Below are 19,210 nucleotides of genomic sequence, written 5' to 3'. Positions count from 1 at the left end.
TCCTGTTGCCCACAGGAACATGCAGGTCAGGATTTGCCTTCCCATTCCTTGCAGCCCACTGAGAAGGGCTAAGTAAATAGTAATTCCTTGCTGTTCTGGGGATATTACTCCCTTCCTCTCTAGGGAGCTCCATGCCTGACAGACATTATTGATCTCCTGCCTGGAGTATGTTGAAACCCTTCAGTGTTTAAGCTATTTACCTCAGGACACATAACCAGCCAGAGGAAGGATTTTGTTCCAAAGTCCCCCTTTCAAGCCCCCTTCCAAAGTCCCCCTTCCAAGCCAGTGATTAGGCTATGACTTCACCCTGGGACCTCTGCCTAGAAACAGACCTTGATAAATGTAGTATGGGGCTTCTGGGGTCCAGCAAACTCTGATGTGGGAAGGCGAAGCCTGATGAGGAGAAGGGAAGGCAGCTGCTAGATGGGCCCCATGGTTATAGGGCAGTGGTGGTTTTGGCAGAAGAAGACTAACTCTTGGAGACTACGCTAGGGTGTTTCAAACCCCTGCCTTTTTGAAGGCATTCAGAATAATTTCTGTAAAAGCACAGAGTAGGATGTTCAGGTTATTGGAACAGTGAATGGAATTTGCAAGCACATCACTTTCATTTCTCTTTTTTTAATGGGGTGGGGGAGCCCAATAGTTTACTGTGCAGTTGTAGAAATTAACTTCTCTTCTGTCTCACACTATCAATATTTCTGTTTTTAATAGAGCAGAATTAAACTGAGCCAGGGCCTCGGCAATGGCAATTTAACTGTCCCTGAATGAATAGGTATGTGAGTTTAATTCATTTGTTTCCTCTCTCTGGGTCCCTTATTTCCACTCCATCATCCTATATTCACTCTGAACAACTGGACAATGAGTCTCCTTAGCATATAGGATGGTTTTAAATTTGCCCAGGTTTATGCACATGTGTAACCAACTGTTTGTATGTCTTGCAAAGGCTTCAGATACTATACCCCCGAGGATGCTGGCAGGGACACTCTGACTCATTAAGGGAGAACTTACTGTGTCAGCAAAGAGTGGAGAAGTAATCCTCCCAGATATCACACCAAAGGAACTGTCAGCAATATTTCCACCATCTGGCCAGATGGAGACCACCACTGGAATCACAGATGAGAATGCCATAAACACCACCAACAACTTCTTTTCCATACTCCATTCCCTAGATTACCAAGTTGCTTCCTTCCCATTCAACTTCAGCTATGGGGACTATGATACGACCTTGTATGAAAATGAAGATATAACTGATTCTAAAACTTTCTTTGTTGCTAAGATTGTAATTGGCATGGCCCTGGTAGGCATCATGCTGATCTGTGGCATTGGAAATTTCATTTTCATTGCTGCTGTGGCCCGCTACAAGAAACTGCGTAATCTCACCAACTTACTCATTGCCAACCTAGCCGTCTCTGACTTCCTGGTGGCTATTGTCTGCTGTCCCTTTGAGATGGACTACTACGTGGTGCGCCAGCTCTCCTGGGAGCACGGTCATGTCCTGTGTGCCTCTGTCAACTACCTGCGTACTGTCTCTCTCTACGTCTCCACCAATGCCCTGCTGGCCATTGCCATTGACAGGTGAGTAAGGGGACTGTGGGGACAATGAAGGCAGAAGTATTGGAATTACCCCTTCTTTTACTAAAGTTGGGTAATTACTGGGTGACATCTATAGTTCCCAATAAATGTAGATGCATAGGGTATCAAGTCTGTCCACTGATTGAACAGTGAAATAACTTGTATTCTGGTCGTGACCAGGCAGGAAGTAGAATTTCCTCTTCTTGTCCCTTTGCTCTAGATATAATCCTAACTGTTGTATTTATTAAAGTTCTAAAAGTGTATAGGTAGGAGGATGTATAGAGGGACAAGTTTAAATTAAAGTTGGTTACGTTCTTGAGTCAATGTGGAAATCTTGAAGGCAGTTTTTCTCACTGGAAACAGTTCATAGCTCACCAAGATGTCTGCTGCTAAAATATAACTCACACACATATTCACAATACAAACATGATTTGAACATATGCTTATTTTTCAATGTGTTAATAACACTGATCCTTTTCATATGTGTGCATGCACCACTGGAAGATGCCTTTTTCTAGTGTTGACAAATATAGCCAATTAGAGCAATTTATACAGATATTTCCTATGTTGTATTTATTCATTTTTTAATATTTTATTTATTTATTCCCTTTTGTTGCCCTTTTTTATATTGTTGTAATTATTGATGTCATTGTTGGATAGAACAGAGAGAAATGGAGAGAGGAGGGGAAGACAGAAGAAGAGAAAGATAGACACCTGCAGACCTGCTTCACCGCCTGTGAGGCAACTCCCCTGCAGGTGGGGAGCCAAGGGCTCGAACTGGGATCCTTACTCAGGTCCTTGCGCTTTGCGCCACGTGTGCTTAACCCGCTGCGCTACCGCCTGACTCCCTGATGTATTTATTTACTTATTTATTTTCATTTAGTTGAATCACTTGTGCTAAGGGATCAGAATGGTCCTGTTCCATGGTGCATTGTCTCCTCAAGCTTTTTTTTTTTTTGTCTCTTATTACATAGCACCTTGTTACAGGGTTTGGACAGCCACCTTAAGGGTCAAATTAGGTCTTTGTGTACTTGAATCTGAACAGTCTGTCTTTCTCTAAGATTCTGTGTCTTTACATAGAGAGACAGATACTCTCCTTGTTCCACAGCCTCAGGGCTCTGGTGAAGTTCAGCCTGCTCCTCATAGTTAGAACACCTCTGGATAATGTTATAGGGAGGAACAGTGAATAAAATCTGTTTTCTGAAGGCATAGGCATAGGAACCAGGGATGGTATAACCTGAAAGAGGTCACTCCTGCAGAACATGGAGCTTGGTCTTTAAACCACTGATGGGTGAAGCCTTGGTCTCCTATCTCCAGTGAAGGCTGTCAGAGACTTAGCTGCTTAAACCACATTTGGTTTGTCACCCATAGAAGGTGTTCAGAGGTGTTAACCTAGAAAGTGATTTCTCCTTGGCTATAGTCCTCCTCCATATGAGCTAGGGAGCCCTATGGTGTTTTGTCTATCCACAAAGTAACCCTGAATGTATCTATAAAAAGAGTAGGAGGGTGACACTTAAGCATTTATCCTTCAAATCTCTCCAGAAGAGCTGCAGGAACTCTGTCTCTGATCTTTTCTGAAAGTAGAAGCTTCATCATCTCTCTTGATGTTGGTGGTCTGTGTTTCAAATATTCATTCATTTTTATGTTTTTACCATCTAACTTCAAATTTGTGGTCTAGGATCTTAATTTTTCTAATCTATTTGCATGTGTTTAGGATTTGATCAGTGATCATCAAGTTTAATTTGGTTAGTTTTAGACTCCTAATTCTTTTTTAAATTTTTTATTATTTTTTGTTGCCTTTGTTGTTTTTATCATTGTTGTGGTTATTATTATTATTGTTGTTATTGATGTCATTGTTGGGTAGGACAGAGAGAAATGGAGAGAAGAGGGGAAGACAGACGGGGGAGAGAAAGATAGACACCTGCTTGCTTCACTGCTTGTGAGGCGACCCCCCTGTAGGTGGGGAGTCGGGGGCTCGAACTGAGATCCTTACATAGGTCCTTGCACTTTGCACCATGTAACCTGCTGCGGTGCGCTACCACCCAACCCCCAACTCCTAATTCTTATAGTGATAAAACAAAAACATGATAGTGGTAAAAATACCTTTATTTTTGTTTAATGAAATTTTTGCAGCAGTAGTGTTAACAGTTACTCTGCCTAGGCTTAACCTCTAAAGTACCACTAATTAACTGGAAGGCTTCTTGTTAGTTATTTGAACTCTCTTTGCCTCCATTGTTTATGTCTAAAATGGGAGTAATAAGAACATCCAAGGTGGTGGATGATTTTGAGAATTAAATGAAATAATATGTAATTTTTTAGAACAATGCTATAAACAGAGCAGGCACTAGGTAAGTGGTGGCTATGATCATTTTCAAATTAACATTTAAAGGAACAACAACAAAAGCCAGAGAAATGAATCACTATTTCTGCTGAGCTAACATCTCTGTTTTCATTGAAATGATTTTTTTTGATGCAATTAAAAGAGGAGAAAAAGGTTTCTAAGAAACATGGCCATCAGGATACAACAAACTTGTTAATCTTGTATTTGCTTGACTTTTCCTGTTTCTATTACTGATTCCACACTTCTCCCAGACATTTAAATAAACAGCTCTCCTTTTTTCCTGGCTAGTGTCTTCCTTTTCTCTCTCTAGACTCATTGAATTTCCAGGTCCTGCCATTACTTAGCCCCTACTTGCCTGTACCCACAGGGCTGGCCTATTGTCATCTCCTTTTGTCTTCCAGTATTCAGTGTCTCCTGGCACTGTCCTTCTGCCAACCTTTACCCTTTACAACCTCTCTGAAACAGTTATTCATTTATTCAAATAATTCACTTTTATTAAGTGGCTACAATACCTTATATACCATTCTAATAAGCACTGTAAAGAAGGGAGAAAACATTTGTTTTTCTTCAGGAGGCTTTTACCCTAAGAGTGGAGAGAGGTAGCAAGCAGCAAGGCAAGTAAACAGGGAAGTTAATTTCAGAGCATGAAAAATGCTTTGAGAAAAACCAAATGCATCTCAAAACATTGAGAGTGGTTGAAGATAGGAAAAGTGTCTCTGAGATGATATTTGAACTGACCTTTGAAAAATGGGAGAAAGAGACTAATCTTGTGAGGATTTGGGGGAGAAAAGCATTCTAGACAAAGGGATTAATTGCAAAGACTTCCAAATAGGAACAAACCTAATGGTTTCTAGGAAGAGAGAGAAAAGGCCCCTGTGACCTTAGGGAAGAAAGAAAGACAACAACCAAATTAATCTTCTGTCTTGTACATCTTGTTTCATTTCCAGCTCCCTTCTTTCGCTCTAAAAAACCTCTGATAACTCTAGTATCTACAGAAAGGTGAATCAACCTCTTGCCCTACTCTTTAAATCATTCTTTACCAAGCCCTAGACTGCCTCCCAGTCTCATGTTGGGTAACATATTTATGCCCTGTTTCCTATAAAAAGTTGTCATCCTCCATTAATATTGTCACTTTTATCATTCCTTGCCAAGAACTTGCTGATGGTTGTAATGTTTTACTAAAACCACAGTTGTTGTCCAAAATGCTAGGTGTGAAGAATTCACAAACAGCAAAAGTCTCTAATAGGAGTTAGTTACGATCCTTGCTGTCAGAAAGATTACCATTTCGAGTGGGTTGGGAGGTGAGAGGGGGAGACCTATAAGTTATGAAACAGAATAACTATGATGAATTTTAAATGAAAGTTAGAATGAAAGAGCCATATATCTTAATGAAGGGGGTGGACTTTTAAATGCTCTTCAAGAAAGTGAACATCAGTGAAGAAGAGGAAAAAGTTCCCAAGAAAAGGTACTAGATACATAAAGAGCTTGTCTTGCATGCAGGGGCCCAGGTTCAAACCCTAGTACCAGATGGGAAATTCCATGGCTCTGCTACTATGGTATCTTTCCTTCCTTTTTTTTTTTTTTTTTTTGTTGTCTGAATGAAAATGTGGCCCATGAGCAGTGAAATTACATATGTCTGAGGCCTCAACTTTATTAAAAAAGATAAAATATTTCCAAGTGAGTAGAACATTGTTTGCAAGTGCTGAGAAAAAGGAATGCACAAGACCTGAGGTCTCTTGGGGAGCTATGTGGGATAGGGACAAGTGGCATAAGGAGAGTGGAGATCAGAATAAATAGGATCATATTCTAGAAGACCACAATATTGAGAAACAGGGAGTCAGATCTTATAGCAACAGGGAATTGAAAAAAAGATCATCAGAGGGCCCTGTTCGCTGGTAGTGAATGCATTATCCCTGGAGATATGTATTACTCATACTTCTTTGCACTAGAGAGCCTTCTTCTACCTGTGCCAGTCCCTGTTCGGGCGCCAATATTCCGGGCTAGCTTCGAGGCAGGAGAGAGACGACCGGGAACTCATGGTTGAGTAGGAACGCAATTCAATGTTTATTGAGAAAAGAATCTGCATTTATACTTTCCAAGAAGGAAGTGGCAGGGTGGAAAAGGAAGTACATAGGATAAGGAGGTGTAGTGGAAAAAAAGCACAAACCAGTGGGGATTAAACCAGTGGAGATTAAACTAATGGGGATTAAGCCAATGCCCTGCAAGCAGGGCAGGTCTCAGATAAAACAATGATTATGAAAATAGACCACAGCGTTAAGCAATGCAGGGGAACCTGGCGTGATGACACAGATAGAAAAAGAAACAGAATTAGCCAAAGGAGAAATGAGACCTACATACCTGGACCCAAGAGAAACTGGCCACTGTAGCAGCTGTCTGGTAATAGCATTCTGCTTCTGTTTGGATGAGGTTAAATTGAGCTGAGGCTTAGGAAGCATAAGTGCTTCCTGGTGAGCATGTTGGCCGGAGCCATGACAGTCTAGAAGTTTCTATGATTACTATTTTCATGATCAGATCTGGGTCTGGGTCCCGGGGACAGAGAAGGGGTCTAAATGCTCTTTGCTTAATCACTCAGCCCACTATCACCGATAACTGTTACCTGGACTTTTCTTTGTCCTGTAGCCTTTATTTTCTTTGTTCTTTGGGAAATAATTGGCTTTAAGTGGATCTGGAGCTGAATCATTGTAGTGGTAGACACATGGGGCAATTCAGAAGCAAACTTGTGAGCAGAAAAAATGAAGCTACCACTTGCCTGACTCCTTGGAACATCAAATAGGTACTCTCATTGAGGGGCAAGGGACTACTAGGGTACCAGGAGGACTGGAAGAAGGAGTTATTGTTTGCTCTGGTAGCAAGAGGGTGGGGGAAAGGCATATTGGAGAGCACAGTGGGTTTGGAGTTAGATATAGTTGTATTTGTGTGTGTGTGTGTGTATCACAGTCCTGTCAATTTTTAGTTGTTATGGCTTTTTGCAAATTATTTAAGTTTTCCAAGTCTTACTTTGCTTACCTGTAAAAGGGGCAACTTTACTCTCATCATTCATCAGAATTTGGGATATACAATGACAAAGTACATTTTAAATTGCTCTGTATATTATTAAGTTTCTTTAAATATATAATCAGGTGTAATTACTTATTGATGTATGTGTGTGTGTTTGTTAGAGAAAAAAACAGAGCCACTCTGACATGTGCAATGCCAAAATTGAACTTGGATTTCTCACACCTGCAATTCCCATACCCTATTCTTGTGCAACCTCCCCAGGTAATGAAGCAAGTTATTTTTATGTTTTGTACAATTTATTATTTTTTTAATGGCAAGGTTATTGCTGAAGTTCAGGACCTGCATGGCATGATGGTTCCACCACTCCTGTCTGCCAGTTTTTCCTTTTTATTTGATAGAGATAGATAGAGAGAGATCTATGGAAGGAAACATATCTGCAGCACTACTCCAATATTCTTGAAGCTTCCATCCTGCAGGTAGGGACTGGGAGCTTGAACTTAGGTCTTCACAAATGGTAACATGGACACCACCATTCATCCTAAAGCAAATATTCTACTATTGGAATTCTGGAATCCTCATTTTAGCATAGTTAAGGCTGGTGGAAATCTTGCTTGTAAATGTATGTGAAAAGATGCTTACACAACTGCTGATCCTAACCCTAGGGATGGTATCAAGAAAAGCCTGGATAAAGTAACTCTCTGATGGGTAATCACCACTTAGCTTGAACATTAGTTTTTGGTGTGAAGATAGGGTCAATAAGATAGATCCAAATAAACTAAAAAGCAGTAGAGAACTTACAAATGCTGAATTTGACAATAACAGGTGAAAAAGAAAATTGTTGTGCATGAAGAGGGGCTCTAAAAACATATATTTTAAGATACTAACAATTTCTAGAATAATAATAGTCTACAGTTGTCTATATGTAGTGTCTCGCTGGAGTTTCAAAGTGTGTCTATGAGAAATAGTGAGACCAGTGATAATCTCATGTCACAGATGAAGAAATTGAGCCCATAGGACTAAAATAAAACATCCAAATTTACAAAGCAAGTTTGTGACGAAGTTGGGATTAGATTTTTAGTCTTCTGATTCCAGATCAGTAGTCTCTCATATTTGTTCACCGTAGGCTTGAAACATCATGAAGACTTAAGAAGTTACCACTGGGATAAAAACAGAATGATACAGTGAACATTTGTATAGTAAACAAATATGCTATGGGAATCTTATGGGTATCTTAAAAAATTTTTTTTTAATTATCTTTATTTATTGGGTAGAGATAGTCAGAAATTGAGAGGGTAGGGGGAGATAGAAAGGGAAAGAGAGAGACCCCTGCAGCCCTGCTTCACCACTTGTAAAGTTTTCCCCCTGCAGGTGGGGACCAGGGGCTTGAACCTGGGTCCTTGCACATTGTGACATGTTTACTCAACCAGGTGCACCACCACCTAGCCCCCTTATGGTATCTTCTTTCATAGACTAATCAGAAGAATACAATGTAGCATATATAAAGGAAGAAAACTTAGTAAGAGAAAACATTCTTGCTTTACCAGTCCAGGTTGACTTTTTTTTTTCAAATAGGAAAAGATGGGGAGAGAGAGGGAGAGGGAAGAGAGGAGAGGAGAGGAGAGGAGAGAGGAGAAGAGGAGGGTAGGGGAGTAGAAGAAGAGGGGAACGGAGGGAAGGAGAGGAGAGTGGGAAACGAGGGAAGAGAAGAGGAGAGGAGAGGAGAGGAGAGGAGAGGAGAGGAGAGGAGAGGAGAGGAGAGGAGAGGAGAGGAGAGGAGAGGAGTGGAGAGGAGAGGAGAGGAGAGCGATATGAAGAGGCACTCCAACATCAAACCTCCCCCCAGTGCCATGGTGCACCATCCCTTGTATTTGGCTTATCCCATAAGGGATGGTGCACCAGGGAATCAAACTTGGATTATGATCATAGGAAAGCAGACACTCTCTGAGGTAAGCTATCTTATTGACATGTCCCACCCCCTACATTTTAAATTTTATTTTCATTATAAATGAAAGTAAATTTGGTATATTTATTATAGCAGGAGCACTGTAATATGTAACATGAGGATCCATATGTGTGCACTGACAAAAATATTGTAAGCACCCTGCAGACATTCCTATTCCACCCTTCAGCACGTGGAAGATTGGCGGATGCTAAAGGATGTTAAGTATCTAACATCATGGAGGTAGAAGGAAGGAAGTATCATCCCAGTGAACTCCTCAAACAACGCCCTATGGAGTTGGCTGCCTATATTAAAAGGTTGTGGGGAAGGGCAGAAATACTCTGGAATATGATCAGAAAAAGAATATAAACCTCCTCTTCAAATCAAAATCCCAAGAAAGGGAGGTTGGTTTCAAAGGAAAGAGAATTGATATGGCATTCTTTCAGACCCCTTACACATTTGCTTTTTTTTTTTTTCTACCTGAGATAAGCTTTGGACACCTGAGAATGTGTTTATCACTAGTTTTGATTAGTCATTCTTTCCCACCTCATTTCCCATCTTTCTTCTTCAACTTCCACCCTCCGCCAAACATGAAATGTCTTCCAGGAAACAAGAGCTCCAGACATAAGTATGTGCACTCTCTGGGAAGGAGGCTTTCATACCACACAAATGATTCACATCATCTACCCCCCAAAAAGTGCTCTCTCTTCATTTCTGGAACATTGTGGTAACAACAGTGTGTGTGTGTGTATGTGTGTGTGTATGTGTGTGTGTTATAAAGAACAAAAACAACATCTCCTATTGCTTACTGCTTTATTTTAAAATATTCATCCATGTATATTACTAATTGATTTTCTCATCAATTTGGAGGTAAGGCTAAATATTTTCTATGAAAAGTTCTGTGGTATATGACCTTGAAAAAGGCATTCATCTCTCATGGGTCTCTATTTTGGAAATTAAGGTAGTGATGACAAGTTTTCCCACTACCTGCACATGTAAAAGCAATGTTTAAAAACACAGAATTGTGGAAGTAGTAATAGGTGACTTAGAAAGAGAAGGCAGGACTATAGGGAAAAAATGGGCAAATAAAATACAAATATAGACAGATAGTTATAAAACTAGTAGTCAAACCACATCATCTGTGACCTTTGGAGACTACTCCAGTTTCCAATGGAGGGAATGGGGACACAGAACTCTGGTGGTGGGAGTGGTGTGGAATTTTGCCCCTGTTATCTCATAATTTTATAAATCAATGTTAAATTACTAAACAATAATTAAAAAAAACTCAAAATGAAATCAGAATTTCACTCACCGTTTCCAGCAGAAAATGTAAATTCTCTCAACAATTCTTTGAATTACTAGCCCCTTTCAGCCTGGTGACAGTGACAGAAACTAATGGGAATTATTGTTAAATTGCTGGGTTCAATAATAATAGCTACCACTTATTAAATACATACCGTGCTTAAACCTGTGCTGGGGTCTGTAAACATTAGCACACTGAGTCATTTAAAACAAACAAAAAACTTTGGTGGATAAGAAAATCGAGATTTAGAAAGACCAAGCAAAACTTGCTTGAGGTTGAACAGCTAATGGGAGATAGAACTTGGATTTGCATGCAAAGTCTGCCTTTCTCAGAAGTGCACATACTATTGCACTTTCCCTACACATGAACGATCTGGTTGCATCTTATCATGTTGCAAAAATAATATCAACATCCAGTGTTTCCTTGTCACAGTGTTTGACCCTGTTTATGTTCTTGTGCTAGATATATGTCCATTGTCCACCCACTGAGACCCCGGATGAAGTATCAAACAGCCACTGGCTTGATTATCTTGGTGTGGGCAGTGTCCATTCTTATCGCCATTCCTTCGGCCTACTTCACCACAGAGACAGTCCTCAGTGTTGTCAAGAACCAGGAGAAAATCTTCTGTGGCCAGATCTGGTCAGTGGACCAGCAGATCTACTATAAATCCTACTTCCTCTTCATCTTCAGCGTAGAGTTTTTGGGTCCAGTGATTACCATGGCTGTGTGCTACATCAGGATCTCCCAGGAACTCTGGTTCAAAACCGTCCCTGGTTTCCAGACGGAGCAGATCCGGAAGCGGCTGCGCTGCAGGCGGAAGACTGTCCTGGTGCTCGTGTGCATCCTCACCGCCTACGTGCTGTGCTGGGCCCCCTTCTACGGATTCACCATTGTGCGCGACTTCTTCCCCTCTGTGTTTATAAAGGAGAAGCACTACCTTACAGCCTTTTACGTGGTTGAGTGCATTGCCATGAGCAACAGTATGATCAACACCCTGTGCTTTGTCACCTTCAAGAACAACACCATCAAGTACTTCAAGAAGATCATGCTGTTCCACTGGAGGAGGGCTCCTTTCAATGGGAGTAAGTCCAGTGCAGATCTTGATTTCAAAACCACAGGATTACCTGCCACAGAAGAAGTAGACTGCATCAGGCTGAAATAACTCCCTGGCCCTTTCCAGCTGTAAACAGACAGGACCTCTGGGACATAGTCCAATGTGCTTAGATGTGCACTCTAATCCTAGAACATTTGGTTTGCTGCAGAGGGTAGAGGAAATGGACAAGTGTGTGAATTCTGTGTTTAAAGAGCTCAGAATTTCTAAAATTGGTGTGTTTAGATACCGTAACCAGTGGCCAACCATCATTGTATGTGCAATCTGTGCTAAGAGTAGAGACAAGTGAAGTCTATTTATGTTGATGAAATTAAATTGGTTAAACCAACCAATTTAATTGGGGTTATTAGTCTGTAATAAGTTGTTTTCCTGAAGAGGACTGGAATAGGTAGACATCTAGAACTATACTACATTTGTCTTTAGGCGAGAGCCTCCCTGGACCTTCTCATCTACTATCAGACACTGATGTAGCCTCTTTCTAGGATTGTTCTTAGATTTGATCTTGCTTCTGATATTTGCATTATTGGGGCAAGAATGTAAGAAAATTTGTCAGCACTCTGACTCTTTCTCTCTGTGTAACATTTCTCATCTTGGTCCTGATTTTTACTGTGATGACCCTTATACACATGCTCATGAACTGTCCAGTATGTATGGTTAAGTTTTATCCAGACTCTCCACACAATACCTGGTAACCACTTCTTGAGCACAAGATTGTAGGTTTACATATGGAGGCTTATTATCAGTTATCAGAATGAACCTTGGTAAGTAGCTACATAGACCCTGGAAACCTATTGGACAGGGAATTGGCTTCAGTGTTCTTGGAGCAAATGGGAAAGGAAAAGCCTGGTTTGATGAACATCCTCTTGCCTAATGGAGGTGGATGCAGACATGTGGGGCTCAAGGTAAGTGCTCAGATTCTTTGGGCCCAAGGATAATACTGCTCCCACCTCTCAGTTATTCTGACTTTGACAAGTTGAACTTTACCACAAGGTCTCTTTCTTTTCACAGAAGTGTGGAATCTTTGAAAGGATGCACAACACCTTATGGATGTGACTGTCAGTCATGTCCTCCTTCCACCATTTTTCTCCCTTTTTTGGAATGACTTGAGAGCAAGAGGTCTTTGCCACAGGGCTATATATCACACTATATAATATTTTTTTCTGTGGGTTAAAAGCTTGCTTCCTGTGTAAAGTAGAGCTACTCTTGGGAACCATAACCTACCACACTTCTACTCTTCAGTGTGCATGAAATAGTGTGATAAAAATCACTTGTGGGGAGTCGGGCGGTAGCACAGTGGGTTAAGCACACGTGGTGCAAAGCACAAGAACCGGCTAAGGATCCCAGTTCGAGCCCCCAGCTCCCCACCTGCAGGGGAGTCGCTTCACAGGCAGTGAGGTAGGTCTGCAGGTGTCTCTGTTTCTCTTCCCCTCTCTGTCTTCCCCTCCTCTCTCCATTTCTCTCTGTGCTATCCAACAACAATGACATCAATAACAACAACAATAATAACTGCAACTATAAAAATGACAAGGGCAACAAAAGGGAAAATAAATAAATATTTTTTAAAAAATCACTTGTGGAGTCCTGAGCCCCATGCAAGGAAATGGACATCCTGGACATCTTGGACATCCAAATGGCTTATAGTAGAAGGAACTGGTAGTGAGTTTCAGTGATTTCATAGGTTTTTGAGGGCTCATTCTACTTTTAATCCATTTCCTTTTGTTGGTGTTTTCAATTGTGCAATGTGGAATTTTGAAACCAGAAGCTATGGTTTCATCTTCGACTCTGTCACCAGTGGTAGCCCTGGAGACGCAGGTATTACCTCAGAAGAGAAGAAGGTAATACCTTTAGTCGCCACTGATGTGGTGGTCATGAAAAGTCAATGAGATAACCTGTTCAACTACACAAAGAATCAAAAGATCCAGCTACTAACTATATTTAGAATATATATAAATGGGGGAGTCGGGCTGTAGCACAGCGGGTTAAGCGCAGGTGGCGCAAAGCACAAGGACCGGCGTAAGGATCCTGGTTCGAACCCCGGCTCCCCACCTGCAGGGGAGTCGCTTCACAGGCGGTGAAGCAGGTCTGCAGGTGTCTATCTTTCTCTCCTCCTCTCTGTCTTCCCCTCCTCTCTCCATTTCTCTCTGTCCTATCCAACAATGACAACAACAATAAAAAAACAAGGGCAACAAAAGGGAATAAATAAATAAAATAAATATTTAAAAAAATAATAATAAAATAAAATAAGAATATATGTAAATGGGGAAATACTTGTACCCTTGGCTTATGAGACATCATATCCTTTATTTATTCATTTTGTGAGCTGTTCCTTTAACCATTTTAGCAGTGCTATGCACACTGTATTGGAGATGACATGTTGGTTCAATCAGTGGGATGTGGTGACCAAAGTGCAGAGAAATGATACATTGATCTCTAGTCAAGATACAAGCAGAGAGTTTTAGAAACTTCAGAATCAAAGCATCTTTGTGATCATGGAAATATTGACTAACTTCATATGCCTGATCTCAGCCCGCATACATCTGGGCAATGTGGTATCCGTTCCTCAATCTTTATACAATTGTATAGTGGACTTGTCGTTTATTTTTTAAATAGCACCAAAGCAACAATTTATAAGGCTATTCAAGTGACAGCTACATGCATTTCCTTCTCCAAATGTAGTCAGCAATTTTTGGCAGCAACGTTAACTTTTTATAGTTAATTTCCCTGTAATATTTATTTTTAAAAATTTCTTTATTGGGGGATTAATGGTTTAAAGTTGACAGCAAAATACAATAGTTTGTATATGCATAACATTTCCCAGTTTTCCACAGAATAATTCAACCCTCACTAGGTCCTCCTCTGCCATGATGTTCCAGGACCTGAACACCCCCCTCCCCCAACACACACCCCAGAGTCTTTTACTTTGGTGCAGTACACCAACTCTAGTCCAAGTTCTGCTTAGTGTGTTCCCTTCTGATCTTGTTTTTCAGCTTATGCCTATGAATGAGATCATCCCATACTGTAACACCTATTTCAAAACCTATTTTCTATTTGCCAACAGACATTCACATAGTTCATTCAAAGTATTGAAAAAGACAAACAAAAAAACCACCTAAAATATGAACCTCAACCCAACATGCCTTAGATAGTAATTATTAAAAGAATAAAATCATATTTAATTCATATATTACATTCTATAATCATGTAACTTGGATTTGGGACTAAAATAATAAAATAATTAATTTATTGTCATTATTTTCACCTTTTTCACTAGGAATACCAAATAAATATAGACTAGTAAATAGTCATTTTTTTTCTGTGAAAACCAAATCCTTCTGCTTTTCAGCCTAAAGTGTATCATTTATTTGCTTGTTTAATTTCTATAGTATATGTAGACATTGTGTCTGGTTGTGAGTTTACAGTGAATGGAAGTGTATTATCACCATGTTAAATAAAAGATACACATGTATATAATTATCAGCCATAGTGTGGTGGTCCTTTGACTAAGCACTGAATAGATGCTGATTCCATGATCATCTGAATTGTGAATATAGTGCTAAATCATGTTCTATTGTCTATAGACATCTTTTCTCAATCCTAAAGAGATGTAACTGATTTATATCTTCTTCCTGTAAGTCTGCTCTGGTAAAAGAAAAAAAAAAACACTAGTACTTTTTAGCAACTGAATATCAAGACCTGATGTATGAGGACCTGTTTATGTTTGTAATATAGTCTAAGCTTTTTTTTTTTTTTTTTTCCATTGTGGCACTAGGGAATGAATTGTGGCCATACACATGTGCAGTACTCCTGAGTAGTCTCTGTGCCTCCAGTTTTTTCTTGTTTGTTTGTTTTGTTTTTAATTCAGTATCCAGAAAGGGGGGGGTGAGAGAAGAGGGGAAGAGATGTAGAGATAGAGAAGAGAGATAAAGGGAGAAATTACAATACACCGCATCGCCACTCATGAAGTTTCGCTGGTGCTGTTCATGGTATTCCCATGTATTGCTAGGGATTGAAACCAGGACCTCATGCATGGTAAGATGTGTGTTCACCCTGTTGTATTGTCTCTGAGACCCCAAGGCTAAGACCTTCAAATAGGCTTAAATGTGTACACATGCAACGTCAACTAGGGGATGGTGGTGCACCCAGTAGAGTGCTCAAGGAACTTGGTTCAAGTCTTCAGTTCCCACGTGCTGAGAGGAAGTGACATGAAGTGGTGCAGCTGTGCTAGTAATGTCATTCTTTCTCCCACTTTATCTACCCTCCCTCTCCATTTCTCTTTGTCTCTATTAAAAACAAAACAACAACAAGGACATTTGGAAGTAGCACTGGGTGTAGGTGTGACTTAGAAAGGAAGGGAAGGCAAGACCATAGGAAAACATGGATATATATATATGGCAAACGCCAGAAGAAGAATAGAAATAATAATCAACTCATATCCACAACCCTGGGAGAAATACTGCATTTTCCAATGGAGAGAATGGGGACACAGAACTCTGGTGGTGGAAAAGTTGTTCCATAATTTTGTAAATCAATATTAAATCACTAATGAAAGTCATAGAAAAAAACAAAACAAAACAAGGGAAGTCAACTTGGAGTTAAACCTATGATACCACTTCATGTTCAGATTAGTGACCAGTTCTTTGAACTAAGCCTGCCCCGCTGATAGCTTTTCTTAAAGACTACTGGTAAGCCTAGGAAGGTGACATATGTGCTTATGGTTTTTTTTTTTCTATTCTCCAAATACATTTGGTGTGCAAAGAGAAATGCATGTTGTTATATGTTGAAGCATAAAAGTACGATTTGTAGACATCTACCTTTCTGGGAGCCAAGCAGTAGCACAGCAGGTTAAGCACACGTGGCGCAAAGCGCAAGGACTGGCGGAAGGATCCCGGTTCAAGCCCCAGGCTCCCCACCTGCAGGGCAATTGCTTCACAGGCGGTGAGGCAGGTCTGCAGATGTCTATCTTTCTCTCCCCCTCTTTGTATTCCCCTCCTCTCTCCGTTTCTCTCTCCTATCCAACAACAATGACAGCAACAACAACAATGATAGTAATAACCACAACAATGATGGAACAACAAGGGCAACAAAAGGGGAAAAAAATGGTCTCCAGGAGCAGTGGATTCGTGGTGCAGGCACCGAACCCCAGGAATAACCTTGGAGGTAAAAAAAAAAAAGAATCTACCTTTTCCTTAACCTACAGTAAAAGAGAAGGGTGGATTTCCAACAAAGTTTTTGGAGACTTGCTGTATCTGATATGTACACATTAAAAATATGTAAGAATGTGTACAAATTAAAAAATAATTTCTTCAAAGACACTAAACTATAGTAATGTGGCAGTCACCACAGCAGTCCTTCAAGCATGAAATGAGTTCCATACTCATGGAAAAGAATGCTAAAGGATTTGTGAGATGGCCAGAAAACCATAAATAAGTTCTGTTTCTTGAAAAACATGATAAAATTTTGGAATATGTCTACAAAGAATGAATCCATTTCTCTCCTTCCTAGTGAGAATATCAAATTCAAAGCATTTGTTTTATGGGTATTGGATCTGAAGCCCAGATATATTCAAGGCTGTACAGCTTAGTCACTGTCAGAGGCAGAGTTAGACAGCAGGAGTTGTCAAGTTTAGTGCAGGTTTCTTCTACTAAAGCAGTCATGGGTGAAGGGAGCATCAGTCATGGGTGAAGGGAGCATTCTTAGAAAAAAGATCCTTTCCCAGAATTTTTGAGGTGACTGTTCACCTCTTGTCTCTGACCTTCTCTGGAGACTCTTAAGGAGTTTAGCAGACATTCTTGGTTCTTTTGCAAGCCAAGTTTAGCTCATTCTATCCCAGGGGCTTAGTATAGGCATGGAGACCACATTTTAGGGAAGAACTGCAAAAAGTGTGTTCAGCTGTTCTTTCTTTACCTTGCCTGGCAGGAGGTCCTTTGGAATATACAAGAAAAAAAAAATCCCTGGACTCTGTTCACTGGAGTAGCTGCCCTGCGTAGGAAAGCTGAGAGAGAATGTAGCCGTGGTTGAGATTGGGATATACAAATGGCCACTGTTCAGAGGCATCAAAGAAAGTGAGAGAAGTTGGGGGGGGGAGATTTTGGGGAGAAAGTGGAAAGATCTGGGTATAGAGTGAGGGTGAACATTCTACACAGCAAGAGAAACATTTCTTTTATCTGTTCCTGAAGACTGAAATTAATTTTTATTGGCATCGGGGAACAAAACTTACACAATAATGGGATTGCTATCCCTGGAAGAGGTAGCTAAAAAAAAAACCCTGAAAACACAGAGAAACAACATTAGAAACAATATTACTCTCCTCTGAGAGTAGGTTTGAATAGGAGAAGGGGGTGGGGGAGAAAAGGAGAGACAGGAACTAGCCTTATGACACAGGTCTGTGTGGTAGGATGAAGGATGCATCTCATAATTAGGAAAACATCAGAGAAAAGATGTGGAGGAGGAGGCTGCTGAAAGCACATTCAGTTGACTTTATTACAGCAAGGGACATCTCATATGTGGCAGCAGCTGAGCTGGACATGTTACAGGAATTGCCTTGCTCCGTCTTCACAACAGTTCTCAAAATCAGGATCACCTGTCATCCTCATATTAGAAATGAGAAAATTAAGTTTCAACTCACAAAGCTTGCTCAAGATGACATAAGAAGTGAATAGATGGGAGTCAGGCTGTAGCGTAGCGGGTTAAGCGCAGGTGGCGCTAAGCACAAGGACCCGCATAAGGATCCTGGTTCAAGCCCTGGCTCCCCACCTGCAGGGCTGTCGCTTCACAAGCGGTGAAACAGGTCTGCAGGTGTCTATCTTTCTCTCCCTCTCTCTGTCTTCCCCCTCCCCTCTCCATTTCTCTCTGTCCTATCCAACAACAATGACAACAATAATAACTACAACAATAAAACAACAAGGGCAACAAAAGGGAATAAATAAATAAAAATAAATATAAAAAATAAAAAAAATTTAAAAAAAGAATTAAAAAAAAAGAAGTGAATAGTTTAATAAGATTTGAACCCCAAACATTTGACTTCTCAAGTCAAGCTTCTGATCCCTTAGTGTACTCAGGCTTCAGGTGATTTTTCTAGGCCTTTCATGTGCTTTCTAGTGTGAAAATTACTATCCAGAACAGCAACTGAAATGAGAGTGCGAAGATAGTATAATGGCTATGCAAATGATTTTCATGCCAAAGGCTTCATGTCCCTAGTTCAATCCCCAGCACCACCATAAACTAGAACTGAGCAGGGTTATAACATTCCTCCACCTGTGTGTGTGTGTGTGTGTGTGTGTGTGTGTGTGTGTGTGCGTGCGTGCGTGTGTGTCTTATTCTCTGAATCTGTCAATAAAATAAATACAATACTAAAAAGTAAAAATAATAAGAAATGAAGTTGGAGGTAGGCCAGGCCATGGCACACATGGTAGAATGCACACATTACTATGCACAAGGACCCAGGTACAAGTTTCCAGTCCCCACCTGCAGGGGGGGAGGTTTCACAGTTGTTGAAACAACACTGCAGGGATCTCTGTTTCTTTATTTTTCCTTCTCTTAAAAAAACAAAAAAAGAAAAGAAAGAAAGAAAAAAAATAGCCACCAGAAGCAGTGGATTTGGTGTGTAGACACCAAGCCTTGGCAATAACCTTATTGGCAATATAAAATAAAATAAAAATTTTTGAGAAGAAAAATAAATGAGGTTGGGGAATAGGTGTCCATCCATGTACCATCAGCAAGTTGCAGGATATAGCATGCTCATAATCTTAAGCAAGAAGTGATGCAGCTCCTCTGGTCCAGTGAAAGGAATAAGAAAGCCCTCCTTTCCCAGCAGTAAGCCACCCCACCCTCACCCCACATAGCTTTGTAAGAAGAAGCTAGCTTGGGTTCCAGTTAAGGGCACTATTGGAGGAAGACACAGCTGTTCACCTCAAACTGTCCTTTTAT

General features: G+C 40.5%; 1 protein-coding gene across 1 annotated transcript; it reads left to right on the top strand.

Annotated features, from left to right (window-relative positions):
- The first annotated feature begins 952 nt into the window (after positions 1-952).
- On the top strand, positions 953-14,755 carry PROKR1 (prokineticin receptor 1). The gene is made up of 2 exons (XM_007521261.3): positions 953-1,575; positions 10,636-14,755. Exons 1-2 carry the CDS (start codon positions 1,091-1,093, stop codon positions 11,333-11,335), a joined length of 1,185 nt encoding a protein of 394 aa, XP_007521323.1. The 5' UTR covers positions 953-1,090; the 3' UTR covers positions 11,336-14,755.
- The last annotated feature ends 4,455 nt before the right edge of the window (positions 14,756-19,210 follow it).

This window comes from Erinaceus europaeus, chromosome 3, assembly GCF_950295315.1.
Source record: "Erinaceus europaeus chromosome 3, mEriEur2.1, whole genome shotgun sequence".
Lineage (NCBI taxonomy): Eukaryota > Metazoa > Chordata > Mammalia > Eulipotyphla > Erinaceidae > Erinaceus > Erinaceus europaeus.
The sequence above is the reverse complement of the archived record's forward strand: the minus strand, read 5'-3'. Positions and strand labels throughout refer to the sequence as shown.